This window comes from Mastigoproctus giganteus, chromosome 11 (assembly GCF_048544385.1).
Source record: "Mastigoproctus giganteus isolate SK-2022 chromosome 11, ASM4854438v1, whole genome shotgun sequence".
In the NCBI taxonomy this organism is placed as follows: Eukaryota; Metazoa; Arthropoda; class Arachnida; order Uropygi; family Thelyphonidae; genus Mastigoproctus; species Mastigoproctus giganteus.
Genome location: NC_143585.1, coordinates 11367159 through 11392088, shown reverse-complemented (window position 1 = coordinate 11392088; position 24930 = coordinate 11367159). Strand labels below are relative to the sequence as shown.

The window sequence follows — 24930 nt, the reverse complement described above, 5'->3', positions numbered from 1 at the left end:
GCTTAAAGGAACCCTGCAATTGCGACGACCACCGCAAATAAAAATTGACAATGTCACCATTAAGTTTGTAAACCAACTTAAGTACCTAGGCGTGGTACTGGACAATAACCTCTCGTTCCAGCTGCACCTAAAGTACATAAGAAAAAAAATCAGGAGCTATTCTGCACTGGTAGCCAGAGTTACTAGGAAAGATTGGGGACTCAAAAAAAGAGCCCTGACGCTATATTACAGGACAACGTTTCTCCCAGCAATTACTTACGCCTCAGCAATTTGGTTCCCAAAAACTGCACTGGCAGTGAATAGAAGAATTCTGGACATGATCCAAAGGACCATACTCTTAACTACGACGCGTGCGTGTAGCACAGTGAGTACTCCAGCACTACAGGTACTCGCTGGAGCGCTTCCTTTGGACCTGGAGGTTGTTCGCACAGGTCTGCTATACTTGCTATCCAGGGGAGTGGCGGCCACACATCTGGACTACACAACTGACCCAACGAACAACCTAAAAACGGAAAAAACTAGATTACAGAACCACCTGCTAAAATTATGGCAGAGAAGATGGACGGAGACCACCAAGGGTGAGATAACCAGAAGATATCTGCCTGACCTCCAGAAAATCTACCCAAAACAGCCGACCTGGTACTTCCCAGGGTACCATTTGACATCTCTAATAACAGGACACGGACCCTACAATGAGAAGCTGCACGGATTCGGACTCACAGAGGACCCAAACTGTACGTGCGGGGAGACAGAAAGCTGGAATCACATAGTGTACGAGTGCCCACAATATGAAGACCTCAGAGGGGTACTTATAACAAAAATAAGATACCTACCAAAAGGATTGGAATCCCATTTCATAGATACTGAGGATGAATATAGAGCATTGTCCCAGTTCGCACAAGACCTCTTCATCAGGAGAAGGACATTAATCACCATCTACAATGACTGACATCAAGTACTACTATTGAGACACCAGCCAGCACAATGTAAAGGCTGCAACTAAAGATGAGTGACACAAGCACAAGGACGGAGCTTGCCCCATGAGTAAAGAAACTTGAAACAATAGCTGCCAATAGCCATATGGCGATCTGAAGAGGGCACTCTAGCCCCCTTCACCTTTAAACCTACTTCCTTGGGGGGAGGGGGGACATTTTCGTCCTCCTCTCCTCTCCACCCTATATCTTCTACTCTGGTGGGACATGGGCATGTCCCACTGAAAACTGGGGCTACCTACTCTATTGGCCCCATATTTCTGTCTTTCTCCCCCCAGCCTTCTGCCTCCCCCCCTCTCTATCTATACGCTAGCGAAAGCCCTACCCAAAAACTTAACATATCTAAATTACCTTACGCCCATAACTTGGCCTAGCAAAACTAAGCGATTCTACCCCTACGTCGACGCGTTTCTGTCTTTCTTTTTTTATTTTTTTTATTTATTTATTTATTTTTATTTATTTTTTTTTTAAGGTCCTAGCCGCCGAAATCTCAGGAAATTAAGTGGCAGGACCTGCCAGAGTGAAACAGACTACTGGGTTCCTGGTCTGCCTCCACGGGGCGTAAGTGGGGCAACGTTGGGCCTCAATAGGGGCCCAGCGGCTAAATGACCAGATGAACAACGGTACAAGGCATCACACATATACAAAGTCCATACACTTTTAAATCTCTGGCTTTTCCAGTCAACTGGTTCACCCACAATGTAAACTACGCGGAGATGGGGGGGAACCCCTTGTGCCGTTTGACCCTAAACACACTTACACACTTACACTAATCCAGTTGGTTTCCCCCCCAATCTTTGGTCTCCCTCCCCTCTCTACCTTCATCATAGCGAAAGCCCCACACGTCAAAAACTTAAAATGATAAAATTATCTTATCCCAAAACTCGGCCTAGCAAACCAAAGCGACATTACTCCTACAACAGCGCAGATTTTTTATTTATTTATTTTTTCTTTATTTATTTATTTTATTTTTATATATTTTTTATTATTATTTTTATTTTTATTATATTTTTATTTATTATTTTTTATTTATTATTATTATTATTATTTTTTTTATTTATTTTATTTTATTTTAATTTTTTTTTTAAGGTCCTAGCCGCCGAAATCCCAGGAAATTAAGCGGCATTACCTGCCAGAGTGAATCTACAGCTACTGGGTTCCTGATCTGCCTCCACGGGGCGTAAGTGGGACAACGTTGGGCTTCAATAGGGGTCCAACAGCTAAATGACCAGATGAACAACGGTACAGAACACAACACATGAACAATTCCCACACACTTTTAAATCTCTGGCATTTCCCAGTGAACTGGTTCACCACAATGAAAGCAACACGGAGATGAGGGAAACCCCTGGTGCCGTAGGACAACAACACACACTTACACTTACACTTACACTAATCCAGTTGGTGAGCGGAGATGGGAGAAATCCCAGGAGCCGTCTGACACGAACAAAAAAAAAAAAAAAAAAAAAATCCAGTTGGTGGATCTAGCGTCTTTAGATTTGTAGGAGTACTTTGGGGTGAGCAGGTTTTGGGCATCAGAGTTAGGTAGGGCGTTGAAGAAATTTCTCTGCTAGATCTCGTTTGCCAACTGGTTTGGTGTCAGGTCATTTTCTAAGTCGTATATTGTTATGGACGGTACTTTTCGCTGGTCAAGGTCGCAGTAAGGCCTAGTTCTGGGATTTTTGGGTTATTGTTGATCTTTTCTGCGTCTTCCTTTGTTTCCGCCTCTATTAGGCATACTAATTTCTGGTGTTTCTCGTCTTCTTGACGACAAACACCAGAAATTATCCTCGTTGTCTTGAAGTCTTTGCTTAGGTTGGCGATTACTTGTGTCTTGAGTTCTTCGCTGGACTGCATTTCGTCCGGTGTCGTAGGGCGTAGAACGACCAGATGTGGTTGCTTTAGGAGTGTTTTCAGTTTGTCAGTTTGTGCACTAGAGTCTCCTGTCTGCGTCTGGTAAGGTGTTGTCCTCAGCACTTGTGCGTAGGAAGGCGCACAGTGCGGCATTTGATTTGCCCTTCCCTCCAACTTGGCAGTTTCTTTGTCAAATTCTGATCGTGTAGAGAGGAGGATAGTCTCCAATTTTCTCCATAAGGAGACGATTTCGGTATAGAGATTTGTTGAAACCCTGTTCGTTTGCTCTTATGGTGTCTGGGCAGAATTGCAGACACTTTCAAATTGAACCCTAATTCTCGGCTTTTTTTCAACAGTGACCTGTACTTGTTAAGTAATTCCGGCTGTCTCCTACTCTTAATGTCATTAGTGTCAACGTGTACAACAATATAACCTTTTGTGACCTTAAAAGATGATATCTGCTCTACAACATCATCAACCTTTGCCCCAGGTAGACATACCCTGATCCTGTTCCGCCTATCCTGATGTTCAGATTTCTGTCCGAACAGTATTTGTTTTTCATATAATGATCTGAAATCTCGACCACGGACCGATGTCGCGTTCAACGTGCCCTCTTGCTGGATATTCTAACTGAAAAGTGATCAGTCTGATTTTCGCTCGTCATCTCCATGCTAGACATCCACGAATTGCACCCACTCCCAGATATAATTTGGGAGACTGCGCTAGAGAGGACAGGTAGTTAGTTATGCCTGACAGGTGGCTATGCATTGTTGTGTAATGGGGTTGGGGCTTGATGAGTTTTAACCTTCGGACTCCCATAGTATGGCATTACCAACAGACATCTGAGCCAGTATTCGGCATTTGAGTTATTGTTGGTAAATGGGCCCGTCAATCTGAATCCTGAAGGAGGGATAAGGATGCTTGGTATTGATTTTGAAAGGCTTACAGGCTATGCCTAGTTCCTTCAACAGTGCCTCTATTTCTTCAACTTTTGTCAACAGTTTTTTTTTTTTTTTTTTTTTTATGAAAATCCCAAAAACGAAAGGTATTAGAATCTATAGTGCGTAGTACCCTGATTGGATTGGAGGTTGAGAAGATGAAACAAGATATTTGTTCACATGACTTTTGAATTTTGTAGACTGTAATTTTCAGGAAATACGTATAAGGAAGGTTGTTCCAGAAAACGGCAGTTGAATGAATAAACGAGGAAGATGAAAAGTTGGTTCTCTAAGTTTGAACTTGGACAGTAAATGGATGTTGGCTGGTGGTGACACGTGTTCGGGCTGTTTTGAAAGAGACAGCGAGAATTATAGAAGTCAATTCAGAAGAACAGTTCCCATGGAAGTATCTATAGAAAAGGCATGCAGCAGAAACAGTACGTCTATGAGATAGCAAGTGGAGAGACTCTGTTAGAGATGAATCATTAATTAACCTAACTGTCCTCTTCTGAATGGAATCAAGAAGCCTGAGAGAGGTTTTGGGGGCACCTGTGAGGTGATCTGATTGACGTGTATATAGCCTTGAATGGTTTGAGCATGCTCAAACTTGATCAGCATTGGTGTGAGAACAACATTCCATGGTAAGGCGGATTTGCGATTTGCACAGCTGTTTTGGAAGAAAATACGGCCGAGAGCGAAGGAGAAAACCAAGATTTTTAGATGGAGAAGAAGCAGTATTTGTAATGTACTTGTGCCAGTTGGCGTGGTAACGCAGTGGTATCATCGCCGTCCTCCCCACACCGGGTGGAAAATGCGCGTATTCGAATCCCTTCGATGACGCGAAGAACTTTATTAGGCTTTTTTTTTTCACTCCCTGGCTGAGCTAGTTGATGTCAGGCGCAGTCAGCAACGTTTTTCCCCCAGAAACTGGAGTTTTTCTTCCAGAAAAACAGACAAGTTGACTAAAGAACACATTCAGTTAACACACACAAGGCACAGCACGGCAGAAGAATTTAATTATTCGGGGTGGCTAAATATAATAGTTTTTTTTTTTTTTTATATTTGTGCCAAGAGAGATTAGAAGTCAGGGTAATCCCCAAAAGAGATATATAAACTTGGCTAGAAATCGGAGTGTCACCAAAGATAAGGATAGGAGCAGAAGAATCCCTTTTGCGAGATATAAGACAAGACTGAGTTTTAGAAGGGTTGAAATCAACTAAGCTGTCTTTGCCCCACTGGAGAATTACCTGGAGATCGGCATGCAATGAATTGGTAGCAGATATCCGAGAAGTTGAAACTGATTGAGCAGGACAAGGTTTCTCAAAATGGAAAGTGGAATGAAATGTGCTATCATCGGCAAAACTATGGATAGGATTTCCAGTGAATGGAAGAAAGTCATTAATATACAAAAAGAAAAGAGTGGGGTGACACCAGCATTAGTGGAGAAGTTAGAAGACAGAGATCTATCTATCATCACACTCAATGAGCTATCCGAGAGAAAACTGGATAACCAAGTACAAAAACAGTTTGAAAACGGTAAGATGCAAGTTTGTTTAGAAGACCTTTAGGCCTAACACGATCGAAAGCCTTTGAGATGTCAAGAGCAACTGTTTGTGTTTCACCAAACTTTTCCATTGAATATGTCTATAAATGGGTAACATAAGCCAGAATAACACCAGTGGATCGACACCTATGGAATCTATACTGGTGATTGTTGATCAGATGGAAGGTTTCTAGGCAACTAAAGTTGGGAGTGAATTGATTTCTCTATTACTTTAGAAAGAGCTGAAGTAATTGAGATGGGACGATAATTGGATGGGAGGGATTTGTCACCCTTTTTGGGAACTGGATGAATATGAGCAAATTTTTTCACTTTCTTATTCCAACCTGTGGAATAAGAAAGTGAAAAAAGGCAGCAAAGAAAAGGAGAAAGTTCGGAAGCCCAGGTTTTGGGAACAAGTGGAGAAATACCATCAGGACTTGGAGCTTTCTTAGCATCAAGATTCGACAAAATCGTTCTGACATCCTTCTGACGGAAGACCACAGGAGGCATTGAGTGGAGCGTGCTGGGAATAGTGAGAAGTGTTTTACCAAGATAATTAATACATGAGTTGGAAGAAAAATGCGATGCTGGTTGGTTGTTTGAGGATGGTGGCCTCCGTCTCTCCGTAATTCTTTCCGATTCCCTTCAAGTGATAGGAGAGTTTAAGGCATGATTATTTTAATTAATAGCTATTTTAACTTTATCGAATTATGACTATGCACGCTGGGTAAGTTCATATTGTAATCATTCGCGATTGGGTGTTGAGAGATTAACAGTCCTCCTAAAAATGTATGAGGTTTTCACCTATAATTTAATATTATGTAAAATCTGGAAGGAAGGGGATGAATCAGATTGGACCACTTGATATGGATGGTTCAACTATTGATGATCCTCATGAGGTGGCTAACAAACTAAATGAGTGTCTTGCATCTACTTTCACACATGGGGAGTTATTCAGAGAGGAGAAAGCCAGAGGTGAACCAAACTCTGGAAGTAAGCTAGATGATTTTGTAATAACTGAGAGGAAAGTGGAGAAGAAATTGTTGAAAATAAACATAACAAAGGCATTAAATTAGGCAGCAAAGGAAGTAAGAAACCCTTTGTCATAATTATGAGAACTTTCTTGGACTCGTACAGGGGAGGTACCAATGAACTGGAGATGTGAAAATGTAACCCTAATTCACAAAGGGGGATCAAAGGGCGACACTAGTAATTACAGACCTGTTAGTTAAACTTCTGTTAGAGGAATATTTATGGAGGCACTGGTTAAAGAAGCACTGCAGGATCATCTAGAAAAGACTTCAGTTATAGCTCGGACACATCACGTTTTTTTTTAAGGGAAAGTCTTACCTGACCAATTTTGTTAGATTCTATGATATGGTCACAAAGCAACCGGATGCAGGGAATAACTTTGCTATCATGTATTTGGATCTTAGAAAGGCTTTTGATACTGTTGCACATGGAAGACTGCTGCAGCAGTTGGAGCAGTGTGGCGTTGGAGGCAAATTACTGCTATGGGTAATGGGATGGTTGAGTGGGAGAAGACAGAGTGTGGTAATCAATGAAAACTGCTCTCCGTGATTTAATGTTATTAGTGGAGTCCCTCAGGGTTCACTGTTGGGTCTATTTTTGTTTTCCGTATTTATAAATGATGGTATATCAGGCTTAATGTCCAAGTTTGCAGACGTTACGAAATTTGGCAGGGATGTTAATGACACTAATGAGAGTAAGCTGGTGCAACAGGATGTAAAAAAAGTTGAGCAGATGGGCTGAGAGGTGGCAAACGAAGTTTAACATTGACAAATGCAAAATACTATATATGGGAAGCAGTAAACCCAGAGTAACGTATCAACTCTGTGGCACTACAGTGCAGTGGTAGAGAATGAAAAGGACCTGGGGGTATTTGTGCAGGCAGATAAGAATTTTTCTGAGCATCGCAGACGGTCTGCAAGAGTAGCTGATTGTGACTTGTCAATGATATATAGGAATTTTTCTAGCAGGGATAAGGAGGTGATTATCTCCTTCTACAAGTCAATGGATAGGCCACACCTTATGTGCTGTATATAGGTCTGAAGGCCTAATTTTAGGAAGGATGTAAGCTGTTGGAACGAGTACAGAGAAGCGCAACAAGATTAGTGAATGGAACAAAGGGTTGCTCTTACGAAGAAAGGCTAAAATTTTGCAAATTACAGTGTTCGGAGACTAGGTACCTGTGAGGTGATCTGATTGATGTGTATATAGCCTTGAATGGTTTGAACATGCTCAATGCTGATGGGATTCTTCGTCTTGCTTAGAATAACCGCCTGAGCGGTCATAAATTCAAATTGAGGAAAGACGATTTTTAGGATATTGTTGTTGTTATCTGGTTTTTAGGAGCATTAGCAACTAAGGCCATATTGCTCGGGGGATATGCGATGTTCATTCCCTGACCTTTGATCAGGGAATGAACACGGGCTCGAACCCCGGTCTAATCAAGAAGTGTGTGCTACGCACTGGTGCTCCTTGCTACCTGGCTACGGAGGCGCCTGTGGTTTTAGGATAGACGTGCGGTAGTTTGCTTTCAGCCAGCGGGTGATTGATTGCTAGAACAAATTTGAATCTTCTTTTGTGGAAGTTGATAGTCTAAATAAATTGAAGGCTGAGCGGGATAGCTTTTTGCATCGAAAGGAGGGGTCAAATCGAAGCAGTTTTTTTTTTGGCGGATGCTTCATAAGCTTGTTTTCTTGCATCGTATACCTCTACTAATGCAAATGCTAAGTAACTTACATGTGTGGAAGAGGCTGACAGTTTGTGGGAAATTCAGAGGTAAGCTTGATAGTGTGTGGCATAGTATTTAGGATCAGGCGCCACTGGTGGTTTCACTCATCTGCGCTATGGCCATCTGGACAGTTACCTACTGAAAACTTTTATTACTATTATTTTATTTTATTTATTTATTTATTTTTTTCGGTTGGTGTAGCATAAGCCATAGGCTTCATTACGCCATGTGGCCATTGCTAAATTCTAAACTGTATAACAAACAATCTATAACCTTTAAAAAACTTACGATTATGTTTCAAGTAATTACGCAGAATATAACTGAATATATTCCATCCATCCCAGGTGTGTTTTGTATGTCCATCTTCAACGATTTATCCTCTACTTTCCTTTCAGTTATCACAAAGAGTATTTGCCATCCTTACTCCAGAACGACTACCACTAACGTAATGCAAGCTTTTTCACACCTTGAGAGGATTCGGACCTAGTTTTTTTTTTTTTTTTTTTTCTGGGTTGAAATATCTTACGGGTAGTAGTATAATTGTGAATATGTTTGTTATTTTGAGCCTTAGTAACTAAGGCCATATTGCTCCTGGATAAACGGTGGTCATTCCCTGACCTTTCCGCATCCTCCGTATTTCGTATCTTCCGGGGGAAGATATTTCAACCTGAGGCAGCTGAAACCTCAGAAGAGAGTTTCTGTGTTGTCATTTGCATATGTTGTCCATGAGTTCAAGTCAGTCATCGATATATATTGGTGCAGTTCTTCGGGACTCCTAAGCTGCCTCTATCTCTCTCTCCAAAATCAGACCCAATGCTACCTTCCATTATGATTGGATCAGTTCCATCCTGCAAGCTGCTGTTCACTGCCGTGAATCGCTTATAGGCTGACTCTGCTATTCGGCCAAAAAAGAACATAATTATAGGACTTGCCTGGTATTCTTGTACCACTGAATTCAGTGATGTATGATGTATGTCGATACCAGTCTACTTAAAACTGCAGTGGCGGACAAAAAAATCTGAATCACCTGAAAAAAGTAACACTTGTAGTGAAACGTATAAGATATTGTTTGATTACAGTCATTTTCTTTGTCGCAAAGCAAAGGTATTGCACCTGATAACGCTTCTATTGCATCAGACAGTAATTTCAAGATATTGCATCAGCCATTTCTATAAATATGGCGTTGGAAGGGTATGCACACTCACTAGTATCCTGTTTTTCTGAGATGTAAGCATGGCTCCATATGTTCACTTAACACAAAAAAAAAAAAAAAAACATGTAGCTGTTGCTGTGTCCCAGGAAGGTCTTTCTACGAGTGACATCGCTGATAGCATAGGGTACCACGAGTTAACAGTATCCCAGGTGCTGAGATTAAAGTGTGAAACCAGAGATATGAGGAGAAGACTTGGATAAGGCCACAAGAGAGCGAATACGCCTTCCCAAGTTCGATATTTGAACTGGCTATGCCTTCGTAATCACCATGCTAGTGCTCGTGATCCAAACCTAGACTTTGAGATGGTGTTGAAACAACTTTTTTTTTTTCCTTGGAAAACCACAAACACGAGAGGGGTATTAAAACCTATACAGTACTTAGTACCATGCATGGGTTGGGGGTTTGGAAGACGAAAGAAGATATTTGTTGACATTACACTTGAACTTCTGTAGACTGTAAGTTTCAGGAAATATGTATAAAGGAAGGCTGTTCCAGAAAACGGCAGTTGAATGAATAAACGAGAAAGATGAAAAGTTGGTTTTCTACTTTTTAAGTTGGACAGTAAATGGATGTTGGCTAGTGGCGGGACGCGTTCGGACTGTTTTTAAAGAGAGAGCGAGAATTATAGAAGCCAATTCAGAAGACCAGTGCCCATGGAAGTATCTGTAGATGAGCCATGCAGCAGAAACAGTACGTTAATGAGACAGCGAGTGGAGGGACTCTGTTAGAGATGAATCATTAATTAACCTAATTGCCCTCTTCAGAATGGAATCAAGAAGCCTGAGAGAGGTTTTGGGGGCACCACCCCAGTTGTGGGAACAATATTCCATGGCTGGGCCGATTTGCGATTTATACAGAGTGAGCAGCTGTTTGGAAGAAAAGTAACGCCGAGAGCGAAAGAGAAAACCAAGTTTTTTAGATGCAGAGGAAGCAATATTTGTAATGTGCTTGTGCCAAGAGAGATTAGAAGTCAGGGTAATCCCCAAAAGAGATATATCATTTTGCCTAGAAATCGGAGTGTCACTAAAGATAAGCATAGGAGCAGAAGAATCCTTTTTGCGTGATATAAGACAAGACTGAGTTTTAGAAGGGTTGAAATAAATTAGGTTTTCTTTGCCCCACTGCCTGGAAATCGGCATTTAAGGAATTGGTAACGGATATTCGAGAATTTGAAGGTGATTGAGCAGGACACGGTTTCCGGAAATGGAAAGTGCAATTCAATGTGCTGTCATTGGCAAAACTGGATAGGATTTCCTGGCAATGGAAGAGGATCATTAATATACAAGAGATAAAGATTGTTGGATAGAACTGAACCTTGGGACTACACCAACACTAGTGGAGAAGTAAGAAGAGAAAGGGCCATCTACCATAACCCTAAGTGACCGATCAGAGAGAAAAACTGGATATACAAATACAAAAACAGTTCGATAACCATAAGATTGAAGCTTGTTTAGAAGGCATTTATGCCAAACACGATCGAAAGCCTTTGAGACGTCTAGAGCGACTGTTTGTGTTTCTCAGAACATTTCCATCTAATTTATCCATTAATGGGTAACATAAGCCAGAATATCACCAGTGGGTCGACACTGGCGGAATCCATACTGGCGATCGTTGATCAGACGGAAGGTTTCAAGGTAGTTTAAGAGTTGGTGGTTAATTTATTTCTTCATTACTTACAAAGAACAGGATTAATTTCAGGAGCACAGGTTTTGAGAGCAAGTGTTGAAAAACCATCATCACCTGGAGCTTTCTAAGCATCAAAATTCGGTAAAATGCTTCTGACATCCGTTTGACGAAAGACGATAGGTGGCCTTGAATGGAGCTTGTTGGGAATGGTGCTAGGTGTTTTACCAAGATCATTAATACATGAGTTGGAAGATAAATGGGATGCTAGAAGATCAGCTTTATCCTTTGGCGAAGTGACAACAGAATCATCTGGATTTTACAGAGGTGAAAGCATAGATTGACAAAAGTTGCGGCCAATAGCTTTCGCAAGAGACCAGAATGCTCGGCTACCATTAGGGCAAGAAGCAAATTTTCTACTCTTAGCCTGTTCAAAATCTAGTTTCGACTGGTTAATAACTGCTTTACAATTGTTGCAAGCTTTGGTGCAAGCAGAAAACAAAACTGAAGAATTGGAAACAAAGCAAATACGATAGGCTACATTTTTCTCCTCAATGGCCTTAGCACATTTATTTGAAAACCAAGGTTTAGATAAAGGACGATATTTTTAAGTTGAGTGTAGGTTTCCATTCCCACAAGAATAATTTCACTGAAACGATCGAAACAAACGTTGACAGAAGTTTTAAAACAGTTGTCCAACCAAGTAAAAGATGAAAATAATTCTCGCAGGTCATTCCATTTTGCATTCTTGTCGTGCCAAACAACACGACGCTGGTAATAATCTTGAGATAAAGGCGCCATTGGAGAAGAGACAATCACCAAGTTGTTATCTGAAGTGCCTAAAGGACCTCTCACTTCGACCGTGTACTTAGAAGGGTTGTTTTTGAGAAAAAGATCAAGCGCGTTGGCTGTATGGTTAGGATTATCCGGTATTCTTGTAGGTAAATGTACAATTTGTGCATGGTCTTTCGTAATTGCATAATCCCATCATCTCGAAGAGCTGTGTCGGTGTGACTAGAAAACGGAAGCCAGCTGGAGATGTGAACATTAAATTCACCAAGAAAAATTACATCACTGTTAGCAAAGTTGGACAGCAGAAAGTCAAGTTGCAAAGAGAGGAAGTAAAGAACTCCAAGTGATTTGTGGAGTGGGGAAACCAGCAGAGATAACAGATGGATTTCACAAAATGAGGTAGAGAGATTTTAAGCCAGAGAAGATCGAAAAGAAGAGATTCAAAAATATCAAATCGCTGACAGGGAATGCCGAACGGAGATATGCACTACCACCACCTTTGTAGCGGAGATATGCCCAACTGCAGTGAATAATTTGGGCAACTGAGATTAGCAGTAGTTGAATCAACCGATAACTGAGATTCTGTCAGAAAAAGTACATGGGGTTTAGCAGACTACAAGTGGAAATTGACATCGTTGAGATTAGAACTAAGACTACGTATATTTGTGAAATAAACTAGGAAGTGTTTGTGAGGTTTTGATCTTTTCGCAGATAAGCTTACTCTATTGGTTTTACAATTCATGGTGTATTCAATAATAAGAAAAAGTGGTAGGGACATGCTGTATGAAGTAATGAAATTTTTGGATATGATGTACACATGGTAAGACTATACCTAGATCCTTGATATAACGTGGCCGCGACAATGCCTCCCGCATACACAGTACTTGGTCTCCCTCCAGTCACTATCTGGCAGAGTAGAGGTAGCAAGAATGTACAATAGCTGATCCGGAAGCCTCCTAAAGAGTTACCAATAGATTCGGTCCGGTGTACTAAATAGCGGCTGTAATGTGAACACCGATTTAGAGCTGTACCTTCGAAATGTAAGGAAGATTGGATCTCGCCATGATGTCCATCATATCCGCAAAAGTCATCAGTTATGCTGCATAATGGAGGAGATGGGGTAGGTTTGAACAGAACTTAGCTATGGAGACTAAACATGGGTTCCACCACTTCAAGCCTCCAATAAGCAAAGTTGTTGTATTGCACCGGTTGATGAGAGTCATCTACCACCTTGTATTGCCTGGTAACACTGAAGGGCGGACACCTATGGTGTGGACACCACACCTCAACCCCTGTTATATTGGTTCACACGTGGGTGGTCACCTACAGTTTGCTTGTGCATGGGGGTTATACCAAGTATTACTAATAATCCCACCATCGTGATGGTGCATACAGGGAATTTGGCTGTCACAGGTCGTCCGGACTTCGCCGAAATTGGGTCTACTTGATTTCATTGACACCCTAATATCAGATCCATCAGCGTGTTAGACTCCAAGGTAGCAAGTACAGCTTGTCTGGCATATCTGTGAGAATGTCTGTGGGAAACTCAAGGACCAAACTGAAGTGCACGAACTAGACAAAGACGACTTTCCGAATGTGGTCTGCATGCCTATAGACCCTAGGAGAAACCTCTTTTGACCGAACATATAAGGAAGAAGCAACTTGTTTGGACTAAATCGCATGTTTTATGATTTCATGTACAAAAGGGCAATGGGACATAATCATCTTCCCTGTCGAATCTAAATTTAACTTTCATGGCTCGGATGGTAAGCGATATTTCAGAAGATGAAAATCAGAGGTACACGATCCTGACTGAATAAACCGAATGTAAAGTTCTCTGCCAGCCAGATGGTCTGATGATGCATAAAAAGCAAATTGGTGGGGCAAATTACGTTTATTAACGGAACGGTGAATGTAGTAACCTACACTGCTATCTTGGAGAAGTGCCTGAAACCCACGATTAGGGATAATCACAAGACGTCCAAAACTGCATTTTACAACAGGACCTTACGACTTAGCAAAGTTGGTAAGTTTTATGCTATTGGTAGATCTCACAAGCCTGAAAACATACTTACACCAATGTTTTTCCTCCTTTTTCTTCCCTACTATGCAGCCATACCTCAGAAATGCAGGTATTACAGTGTCGGGCTGGCCCAGCAACAGTCCACATGTGAACCCCGTTGAAAATTGCTGGTACATAATGTAGTCCAAAATTTCTCAGAAGAAACCAGCAAGTAAGATTCAACTGAAGAAGAGCATTTTAATGGTGTCGTACGACTAAATTGGGCAACCGTACATCAAGAAGTTGATTAACTCTATGCCAGATCGTTGCAAGGTTGAAATTGCAGCTCGAGTAGGAACAACAATATTGAGGACTTATTTTGCAGTACATAATACAATCACGTTAATTTGTCATTTCAGTTTGTACACGTAAATGCAATAAAATGTATGTTTGGTTGTCGTGATTTCTCATATTTCCATTAATTGCGCATTTTACACTTAGAAAAGATATTTATGGCAAGTAGGTATAGCAGGTGGAGTCTTTTTATTGGATTTCATTCACAGAGATATATATCCCAATTAAGAAATGCATTTCGAATATTTCTGCAACCTACAATTCAGCGCAAAAGACATTATTTGCAAAATTTACAAGTGATGCAGTTTTTTTATCCACCACTGCACCTACACCTATAAACAAAATTATGTGTACATGTTCTCGTTTGCATTTCGATCAATTGCTTGTGCTGAACAATTTCAATTCGATTTTGCAACTCGATTATAATTTATTATTGGCTTTAATTTAGCTTTATATATAATTTAGCTAAATCTGAATGGAAAAAGATCTTCCTATCGGGGAAAGATGGTGAGTGTTTTGCACTCGATAATGATTTTCACGAATCGTCGATGCCATCGGTAGCTAATTCACCCTTGGTGGTTGGGTAGCCATATTTCTCGAACGAACTACACTCACTGCACCATTTCAGTATTGTTTCATACAATGCCATTCCATCGAGAGGCTCCAAAGTGCCCCCATACTCTGATGGCAAACAGCATGGTGGGATATATTGATGTAAAGAATCGAAGTCACTTCCGTGAAGAACAAACTGAAAATGAGAAGGAAAAAAAATGGATTAAAAGACAGAAAAGTTACAGAGAGCTAAAATAATTTAAAATTCAAAGAAAAACTTAATAGTGCATTAAAAAAGTAGACATATAATATAAAAGAGAAATCATGGGAGTTTTAAGTATTCTGTTCTTATTTGCTGTTTTCAGATAACAGTGTTTTGAGGGATGGGAACCAATTTTTAATGTTAAATTTTAATTTAATGAGTGCTTACTCTTTTCTGGAGCTTCTTGCTAAGCAGGAGCTTCAAAACAGTGTTGTAGAGAACAGTGAACAGAGTCGATTGATGCATAATGTGGAAATTCTTTACACGGCATGGAAGGCCATTCTAAAAGAAAGGTAGAAGTTTAGCAGTAGTGATGGTAATCACATGTGCCGCTACATAAAGACTTAATTAAACTTAATTACAAAAGTTCCATTATTTTAAACAAAATAAGCATAATTCCACATTGATTGTGTTTCCCATACTGTTTTTTTTTCTTTCAAATTTGCTTTGTTCTGAAATTGGGTTAATAAAAATGAAAATATGCTTTTTAATCATACCTAAGGGTTGCCCAGGTTGCCGTTGCAAATTTAACTCATTGTGTAAGTAATTTAAGTGGATATTTTTGTTTATATTTCTTCGAGGTTGGACTTTACGCAAAATCGGCACCTGTTGAAATTCCAATGTATGTTTTGTTTGTTATTTGGTTTTTAAGAGCATTAGTAAATAAGGCCATATTGCTCCGTGAATATGCGGTGGTCATTCCTCCGTATTTGGTGGTCACCGGCTCAAACCACGGTCTGATCTTGAAGCGTGTGCTACGCACTGCAGCTCCTTCCCACATGGCTACGGAGGCGCCTCAAATGTTTGAATTGGTTGGTTGAAATGAAATGAAAGAACCACTGTGTGTATTTCCGGTCTTCAAACTTCATATGTACTTTGCCAGTAAATAAGATGCAACTGGCCTTTCTATGAAACAAGCTAATAGATCTGTGGTGAGAAGAAAGCAGTTCTTCTGCATTCACATGGATCTACCTTTCTAATTTTTTGACTAAAGTAATTACAGGTTTTAGAAATAGATGGCAGAATGTACCACTATTATTAAACAATATAATAAGAAATACTTTCTAGCAGAAATTTCCAACAAGATACAATTCAACAGAATTCAGTTCCCCTTTTTACCATAGGTCCATTTAACTAAGGAGGTATTACTGAAGGCCATTCTAGGTTCGATATTTAACGAAGGTATCCAGTCCAACCTTCTTAAGGGTGAAGTAATATTCCTTGGTTATTATACTGTTCACAACACCAGATGGCTACCGTTTTACAGTCACGCGGATGTAGTTAGTCGAGATGCTGTGGCTTTTACGATTACTAATGACCTCTCACAGATTGTTCATTTACCAACGAAAATATCAGACAAACCTATCCACACACCTTCAACCTTGATCTTTTCCTCCCACAAACAACCATTACAAATACACGGTCCAGGTGAGTGGTCCTCTAGACACCCGGGTTCACAACTTGGTGATGGTCTCTTCTCTGCTGGAGTCTTTCTGCCTTAGCTGTTCGGAACATGGTGTTGTTTGTTAAAACAAGAATGCAAAAGGGGATAATATTCTAGATGTTATTTCTTCTTTTCTTTAGCTGGATTACTGTTTTAGATCTTCTGATGCCAACGTTTGCTCAGATCGTGTCAGTTAAACTATTCTTGTAGGGATGAAATGCTTTATTCCACACTATACATTAAAATCTTGTCCTTTGTTTAAACCGTGGTTTTCCAATAAATGTGCTAAGGCCATTTAAGAGAAGAACGCTGCATATCGTAATTGGTTTGTTTGCAAATCTCTAAGTTCATTTTCTGCTTACACCAAAGCTCGCACCAATTGCAAAGCAGTTATTAATCAGTCCAAACTAGAGTTCGAACAGGATAAGAGTAAAAACTTGTTTCTTGTTCTAATAGTAGCCGAGCATATCTGGTCTCTTTCCAAAGCTATTGGCCGCATCTTTTGTCCATCTCTATTCCCCCTCTCTCTAAACTAGACGGTTTTATTGCCAATTCAGCAAAAGATAAAGGTGACAAGTTAGCATCCTACTTTTCTTTTAACTCGTGTATTGATGATATTGGAAATTCACCTCCATCATTCTTAGTACACTCAATTCATCTGAGTGGGTAGCACAGTGGTATTGTCACCGTCCAGTGGTATTGCCACCGGGCGTTTTCCCCACACCGTGTGGAAAACACCCGGGTTCGAATCCCGTCGATGATTCGAGGAACTTTAATGAGCTTTTTTCACACCGTGACTGAGTTAGTCGGTCTCAGGCGTAGATTGCAAGGTTTCCCCCAGAAACTGGGGTTTTTCGTCTAGCAAACAGACAAATTGACCATAGAAAACCCGCAATTAACAGACATAAGACACAGCACGGCAGATGAATTTAATTATTCGGGTGGCCTAAATATAATAATAAAAAAATATAGTACACTCAGTTCAACGCTTCCTGCTGTCTTCCTCAAAAGTATGTCAGAAAGATTTTGATAAATCTTGATGATAAGAATGTTCCACGCACTGCTTGAGTTTCTCCTTTTGTTCTTAAAACCTGTGTTTCAGAACTTACTCTTGTTCTGTGTCGCGTCTTTTCTCTTCTGCTTGGAAATTTTTTGTTATCAAACCAGTTCAATAAAAGGTTGACAAAGCCCTCCCGTCCAATTATCGTTCAAAATTTTCAACTTATTTTATTAGAGTCACCCAGAATTTCATTTCTCCTATATACCGATTTATGTAATGTATCTGTAAATTGAGTGTAGTCTTTGGTTGATTTGCCTGTTTTCCTGCATTATCGTTCATCGGTCTCAGGCGAGGCTAGCATAGTTTTTTCTCCCCCTGACACTAGTGGTTTTTCGCCCCGCAAACAGAAAATCGCCTAGAGAACACACGCGCGATTTATAGGCACTGTACACAGGGCAACATGATTTTAGTCGTCAATACTTTTTTTTACCTTTACTCATAAAAACCAACATTAACAACTAGGTGGAACAGGACAAGGGTATGTCTGCCAGAGACAAAAGTTGATGGCGTTGAAGAGCAGATATCATCTTTTAAGGGTATAAACTTTGATACTGTTGTGCACGTTGGCACCAATGATATTAAGAGTAGGAGAATAGAGGAATTACTTAACAGCAACAACAGGTCAATGTTGAAAAAAAGCCGCGAGTTACGCTTGAATTTGAAAGTGTTTGCAATTCTGCCCAGACAAAATAGGAGGGAGTATATGATGAGAGCCTTGTCGATCAATTCGGCTCTGGAGGATTGTGCAAGGCTCATGGGGTATAATTTTTCTCACCATGGTTTTTGCTTTTTAACAGAAGAGACTGCTTCTACAAGGATCGGATACACTTAAATTAAACGTGTGCAAGAATATTTGCTGATGCTATCGAGGCAGTGTTAGGTGGGTCGAAAAACTGCTAGCTTGAGGGGATTCACAAATTATAAGATTAACAGTAGAAGCTGGAAGAGGTGAAAGTGATTTTTGTACTGCTTCTTTTGGAATGAGCAGCAGCTTGGAAAATAAGGAGTCGGGGATTTCGGAGAAACTCCTAGGAGACATTGCGGAACAAGAAAATACAAAGGCTGTGTTAGGGTAGCTGTGAATAAGTACAGGTGCATGTATACTTGCGTGTACACCAAAGCTAGGAGTTTGGTAAATAAATTGGATGAATTTGAGGTATTGCTCAAAACATCAAAGGCAGATATTGTTGGGATAGCAGAGACGTGGTGTCACACAGACATGAGGAATGCAGAATTGAAATTTGGGGAGTACAATGTGTTTAGAAAGGATAGATAAGTTAGGAAGGGGGGGAGGGGTTATGTTGTTAGTTAAGAATTTAAGGAAGTGTATCCAGTTGACAAGGGTGGACAGAGCAATATTCAGTCTGTTTGGCGTGACATAAACAATGTAAAGGGACAATGACCGTAGGAGTGTGTTATAGGCTTATGACTGTGATGAGTATAATAAATAACTATACAGAGAAATAGAGTGGGCCAGTAAATCACAGAGTCTTATAATGGAGGATTTTAGTTTCCCAGATATTGACTGGAACTTAGGGGTTGGTCACTCGCACATTAGCAAGGCTTTTGTGGATTTATTGGATGATTGTTTTCTACATCAGCATGTTCGGGAGGCAACTAGAGGGAGGAATACTCTTGATCTGACTATCAGTAGTGATCCTTCATGTTATGGTTTGTGTTCAAGTCACAAACAGAGGTTAGGCAAGCAAAGGTAGATTACGAGAAATCTTTGGCAAAGGACGCAAAGAAAAACAGCAAAGAGCTCTTTAGCTATGTAAACTCTAGCAGGAGGAGATAAATTGATGATCCTGCTCAGGTGGCTAACAAACTAAATGAGTATTTTACTTCTACATTCACACATGAGGCGTTATTCAGGGAGGGGAATGCCAGAGGTGTATTAAACTATGGTATTGAGTTCAATGATTTTTTTAATAACTGAGAGCAGATTGAAGGAAAAATTATTGAAGATAAACATAAAATGGCACCTGTGGTAGATGGGATCAACCCGGTTATATTGAAGGAGACAGGAAAGGAAGTAAGCAAACAAACCCTTAGCCATAATTATAAGAACTTTTTTGGACTCTGGGGATGTTCCCATTGACTGGAGATGTGCAAATGTATCCCCAATTCACAAAGGGTGATACAAGCAATTACAGTCATGTCAGATTAACTTCTGTTCCGGGGAAATTAATGGAGGCACTGGTTAAAGAAGCACTGCTGGAACGTCTAGATACACTTAGTTATAGCTCGCACACAGCGTGGATTAGTTCAAGGGAAGTCTTGTCTGACCAATTTGATTGGATAATAAGATGTAGTCACAGAGGAACTGAATGTGAAGAAAATATTTTGATATCATATATTTGGATCTTAGGAAAACTTTTAATACTTTTGTACACGGAAGACTTCGGTAAAAATTGGAGCAGTGTGGCATTGGAGGCAAATTTCTGCTATGGATACAGAGATGGTTGAGTGGGAGAAGAGAGAGAGAGTGGTATTCAATGGACATTGCTCTTCGTGAACTACTGTTATTAGTGGAGTCCCACAGGGTTCAGTGTTGGGTCCTTTGCTGTTTTCTGTATTTATTGATGAAAGTATATCAGGCTTAATGTCTAAGCTTGCAGACGATACGAGGTTGGCAGGGTTATTAATGGCTCTAATGACAGTTCGCTACTGCACCAGAATCAAGAAATGTAGAGCAGATGGGGTGAGAGGTGGCAACTTAAGTTTAACATTGACAAATGTAAAGTACTGCATATTGACAGCAGTAACCGCAGTGTAACATATCAACTGTGTGGTACTACACACAGGGTGGTTAGAGAATGAAAAGTTCCTGGAGTATTTGTGTAGTCAGATACAAAGTTTTCTGAGCAGTGCAGATGGTCAGCAAGAGTAGCTCATCAATTCTCAATGATCAAAAGCAATTTTTCTCGTATAACCCCTTGTATAAAGCAATGGTCAGTCCACACCTAGAGTACTGTGTACAGGACTGGAGGCCTCATTTCAGGAAGGATGTAGAGTTGCTAGAACGAGTATAAAGAAGGACAACAAGATTGGTGAGTGGAAGAAAGGGGTGCTGTTTTGTAGAAAGGCTGAAGATTTTCAAATTACAGTGTCTGGTAACTAGGCACCTGCGAGTTGATCTGATTGAGGTGTATAAGGCGTTTAATAGTTTGAGCAAGCTCAATGCTGTTGGGATTCTTCCTCTTGCTCACCTGCGGGGACATAAATTCAAAATGGGGAATCAGTCGTAGAATAGATATGCGGAAATGTGCCTTTAGCTAGCAGATGGCTGATTGTTGGAACCAACTTCCATTTGTTGTTGTAGAATCTGACAGCTTAAATAAATCAAGGCAGAACTAGACAAACATTTGGAGCGAATGGATGTGTGCGACACGAAGGGTATTTTTTTTTTGTTTTGGCTCATGATGTATAAGCTTGGTTTCTTGTATCATATGCCTACTTGGCTTTATAAGGTTAAGTGCAATGCAATTTTGCACTTGATCTCTCAAAGGCAAGCACAACATTGTCAAGTAAGTGCCAGTCAGCAGTTAACACTTGACCTTTCAAAGGCTTTTGATCGTGCTTGGCATAAGAATCTTCTAAATAAACTTGCATGTTATGTTTTCTAACTTTAGTTTTCTAAGTGGCTTTTGTAGTTTAGTCTCTGTCTAGTTTTCTCTCTGACGAATCACTGTGGTTGACTGTAGATGGCTATTTGTCTTCTAACTTCTCCACTAATGCTGGTGAATTCCAAGGGTCAGTTCTCTCTTCCACTCTTTTTCTCTTGTACATTAATGACTTTCTTCCATTGACTAGAAATCATATCCATAGTTTTGCTAATGGTAGGACATTGCATTACACCTTGCAGGTTGAGAATCCTCCCTCTGAACAAACAGCTTCAAATTCTCGAATTTACCGGGCAAGTAGGCGCCTCCGTAGACAGGAGCAGTAGTGCGTAGTGAGTAGAGAATGGCCACTGCATATCCACGGAGCAATATGGCCTTAGTTGCTAATGCTTCTAAAAACCAAATAACAAACAAACAAACAAACTGGGCAAGTATAACTTAGTTGATTTAATTCTTTCTAAAACTCAGTCCTGTCTTATACCCCGCAAAGAGAATTCTTCTGCTCACGTGTTCTGCTTATGTTTGATGACACTTTGATTTCTACTCAAGGACATTCGCCTCTATTGGGGATTATCTTGACTTGTAATCTCTCTTCACTTAGGCACAGCCGTCGTGGGAAACACAGTTGATAGGATCGCACCAGCACCAGGTGAAAAAAGACTTGAGTTCGAATTCTGTCGATGATGACGTGAGGGATTTTTATGGAGCTTTTGATAACGTGGCTGAGGTAGTCGGTGTCAGGCGAGGGTAGCATGCTATTTATTCCCAGAAAAATCGGGTTTTCGTTCTGGAAACAGAAAATTGACCACAGAACACACAATTTACAGACAGTATACACGGAGCAACATGGACTTAGTCGCAGATGTTTCTTAAACCCAATAACAACAACACAACAACAGCTTAAGTACACACATATAGCTTTCTCTGCATCGAAAAAAACTAGGTTTTCTCTTGTAGGCTCTTATCGTTACTTTTCTTCCAAACAACTGATCACTGTGTACAAATCTCAAATCCGCCCATCCGTGGAATATTGTTCCCACATTTGGTGTGTTGCTCCTAAAACCTGCCTGCCTCAGGCTAGCATTCAAAAGAGTGCATCATTTAGGTTAACCAATGATTCTCATCTGAGATAGATCTCGCCATTCTCTGTGTCATCAACATTCTATTTCTGCTGAATATATTTTCTATAGCTACCTCCATCGATGTCGTTCTTCTGAATTGGCTTCTATAATTTCCGCTTTTAAAAAAGTAGTTTGAACACGTGCCGTAACCTAAACATCCTGTTACTGTCCAACTTCAAAATCAGAGAACCAACTTTTCTTCTCCCTCATTTATTGACTTCAGTTTTCGGGAGCATTCTTACTCTTCTCTCAAATCAAAACGAAAATATATGAGTAGAATAAAAAGGAAATGACTCAACCAGAAATCAGCAGTAGTACAACCAAGTAGTAGCAGCAGAAAAATGCGCTGACAACAACTGAAGAGCCCATTTCTATTTTCCCTTTCTGGTCATAAGCCGTGACATCTATCAAAGTATTGCATATAACTTTCGTGGCTGTTCTAGAGCCCAACTCTTCTGCTCCTTGCCCATTCCAACGGTCTTTTATAATGAGGCACATTCATTTCTCATTCTGTACTCTTTTGAAGTCCATCAGGTCTTAGAACATTCCCGTTCGCCATCAAATTATCTGTTAAAAAGCACTATTGTATGGTGATTTCTGTGGTGTCATTTTTTTTATTAGGGAATTGCTGTTTTCTTGCATTTTTTGGATATTTAATAGTGCTTTTCTACTCTATAATCATTGAACTAAAGAGAAATTAATCAGCGAAATAGAAAAAATATATGAACCAAAGTGGATCACTCACCTGAAGCATATTTATGGAGTTCCTTGCTTTTCCGAATTGAAAATATTCTCTTATATGACTCCACGAAAACCCTTTAAAGTTTATAATAAAGGACACTCCGTTAATTGTACATGGCGGGAAATGTAGGCTCCACTCCATTACATGCATAAATGCACGTACGATCATAGCCAAAGATAGACTGGTTGGATCAGCAGAACCTGAAATTACAAAAAATGCAGAAAGTGTAGAGAATGTTGACGCGAGTTGGTTTGTACATTTTTCAGTGAAATATCCACTGATAGAGTTCATGCGAGTGACTTCTGTTTCTCAGTGCTCTGGTGTTACCCACGAGTTCATATGGTTGCAGAGGATGGTTTCGCAGTCAGTGATATAGTGCTTATATAACAACTTTAAAAATCATTCAAGAAAGCAAGCTTACACAGCATTCCCCGCCCCCCACAAAAAATACAATTCTGAAAAAATAAAAGCCAACTCTCATTTCATCTATTCATGCCCTCCAGTTTTTCTAGTATTTCCTTGAATTAATTTAAACTATATCCTACACGGAGAGGAGAGAATTCATGGGATACCTGGTTCCTGGGCAACACGACGTTGTCACCCCTCTCTCTAGTGGACGAACCCACCGCATGTCAAGCAGATAGCTATACTGAAGTACTGCATTCACGTAGACGGTAATTCGGTGTCAAAACACTTTCTGTTTTGACACCGAATTACCGTCTGAATGTGTTTGAAAGAGGTTTGCAGAAAGTGCACACTTCACTTTCTGCAAACTTCAGATGATGCGCATTTCAAGGGAAAACCAAATGTGGTAGGCAGTTCTGACTTTCTCAAGGATACACAATTCTTTCTCCTGCATTCAGAATAGTCTGTTTAATATTTTTATTGGGGAAACTGTTCTGATGACACTGAAAACCACAACAGTTTCCTAGACATTACTGCTGGAATGGCAAGTAGTAAGCAAACTCCTGAATTTGCTGTTTAACTATACCACACAACTCATTGCATGTGGAGGATTTGATCTCTTAAATAACCTTGAGCACCTGAGAAGAAGACTGCGTCAAGGTCTAAGTGAATTAGACTTACAACGGCAAGATTTACATAAAATCAGAATTCTGAATTTATACAAAAATTTATCACAGATATATGTATATTTAGAAAAGGCTTTCATTATGAAGTTTAAACTGAAATAGCTTCTCACCGATGTCAAAAATGACAACTGTTTCTCCCTTCGATGTTCGGTAGGGCAAGACAACGACAATATTTTTCGAGAATATCGACTGCAGTTCAACAACATCTGAAGTCTTGTAGTACTCTGGATTGTTCTTCCGACAGGTGTAGTAGTTCTTTATGGTGTTGAAAGCTCGTTCTACATTGTACTTCCTCACCCGCAAGAAAGATAGCAGAAAAGGGGAATCGCTCCTTGAGATAAAGTCCTTTTCCGCTGTTCAATAAAACAGTGCTAATGATCAGAGTCAATCATGATAGAAATAACTGCAATTTTATATTATATATAAAAAAACATTTAAATAAGTAAAATTGTTTTATGATTTCACTCACATGTAACACAGTTGTAGATTTGACATCCTCCTAACACTTGGTGGAAAAGATTTGAGTTTGAATCACTACAAAATTCTAATGTGAAAGTGTCGCGTCAGTGGCAAAACAGAAAACTAATGAGTCAACGGTACGATCAATCAAGAAATTTGAAGAAAAAAGTCGTCCGTAATACTGCAGCCATTATCATCCCACTGCAAGATGGAAGAGTCCTCGACGATTCGTGTTGGGAAATGGACCGTAATCTGCTACGCTGGTCCAGTGCGGGTTGGCAGATCTACCGTATTTAGGAGTCAGGTGCTTAAACCCCGATCTAATCAAAGAAAATGTGCTATCGCACAACTGCTCCTCACCACTCGACTATGTGAAAACATTCTAATTGCTTCAAAAATTGGCTCTGTAACTCGTGTTGTTAAAAGAGAAAACATGGAAACAGTTTTTAATCTGTGGAGAGAAGATCGAACTCAACTTAAAATTCCGTTAAGTTCTGTCATCAT

The 24930-nt window shown here is 40.1% G+C and overlaps 1 protein-coding gene across 2 annotated transcripts in view; it reads right to left on the bottom strand.

Annotated features, from left to right (window-relative positions):
* Window positions 1–14239: 14239 nt before the first annotated feature.
* LOC150077709 (alpha-tocopherol transfer protein-like) overlaps window positions 14240–24930 on the bottom strand; it is a 45897-nt gene continuing 35206 nt past the window's right edge. For both annotated transcript variants that reach the window (XM_090384240.1, XM_090384239.1), the window contains 4 exons: window positions 24078–24320; window positions 22880–23076; window positions 15052–15165; window positions 14240–14817 (listed from right to left, as the gene is read on the bottom strand). In XM_090384240.1, coding sequence (XP_090240366.1) covers window positions 14605–14817; window positions 15052–15165; window positions 22880–23076; window positions 24078–24320 — 767 coding nt within the window. In that variant the 3' untranslated portion in view covers window positions 14240–14604. The remainder of the gene's footprint in view (window positions 14818–15051; window positions 15166–22879; window positions 23077–24077; window positions 24321–24930) is intronic.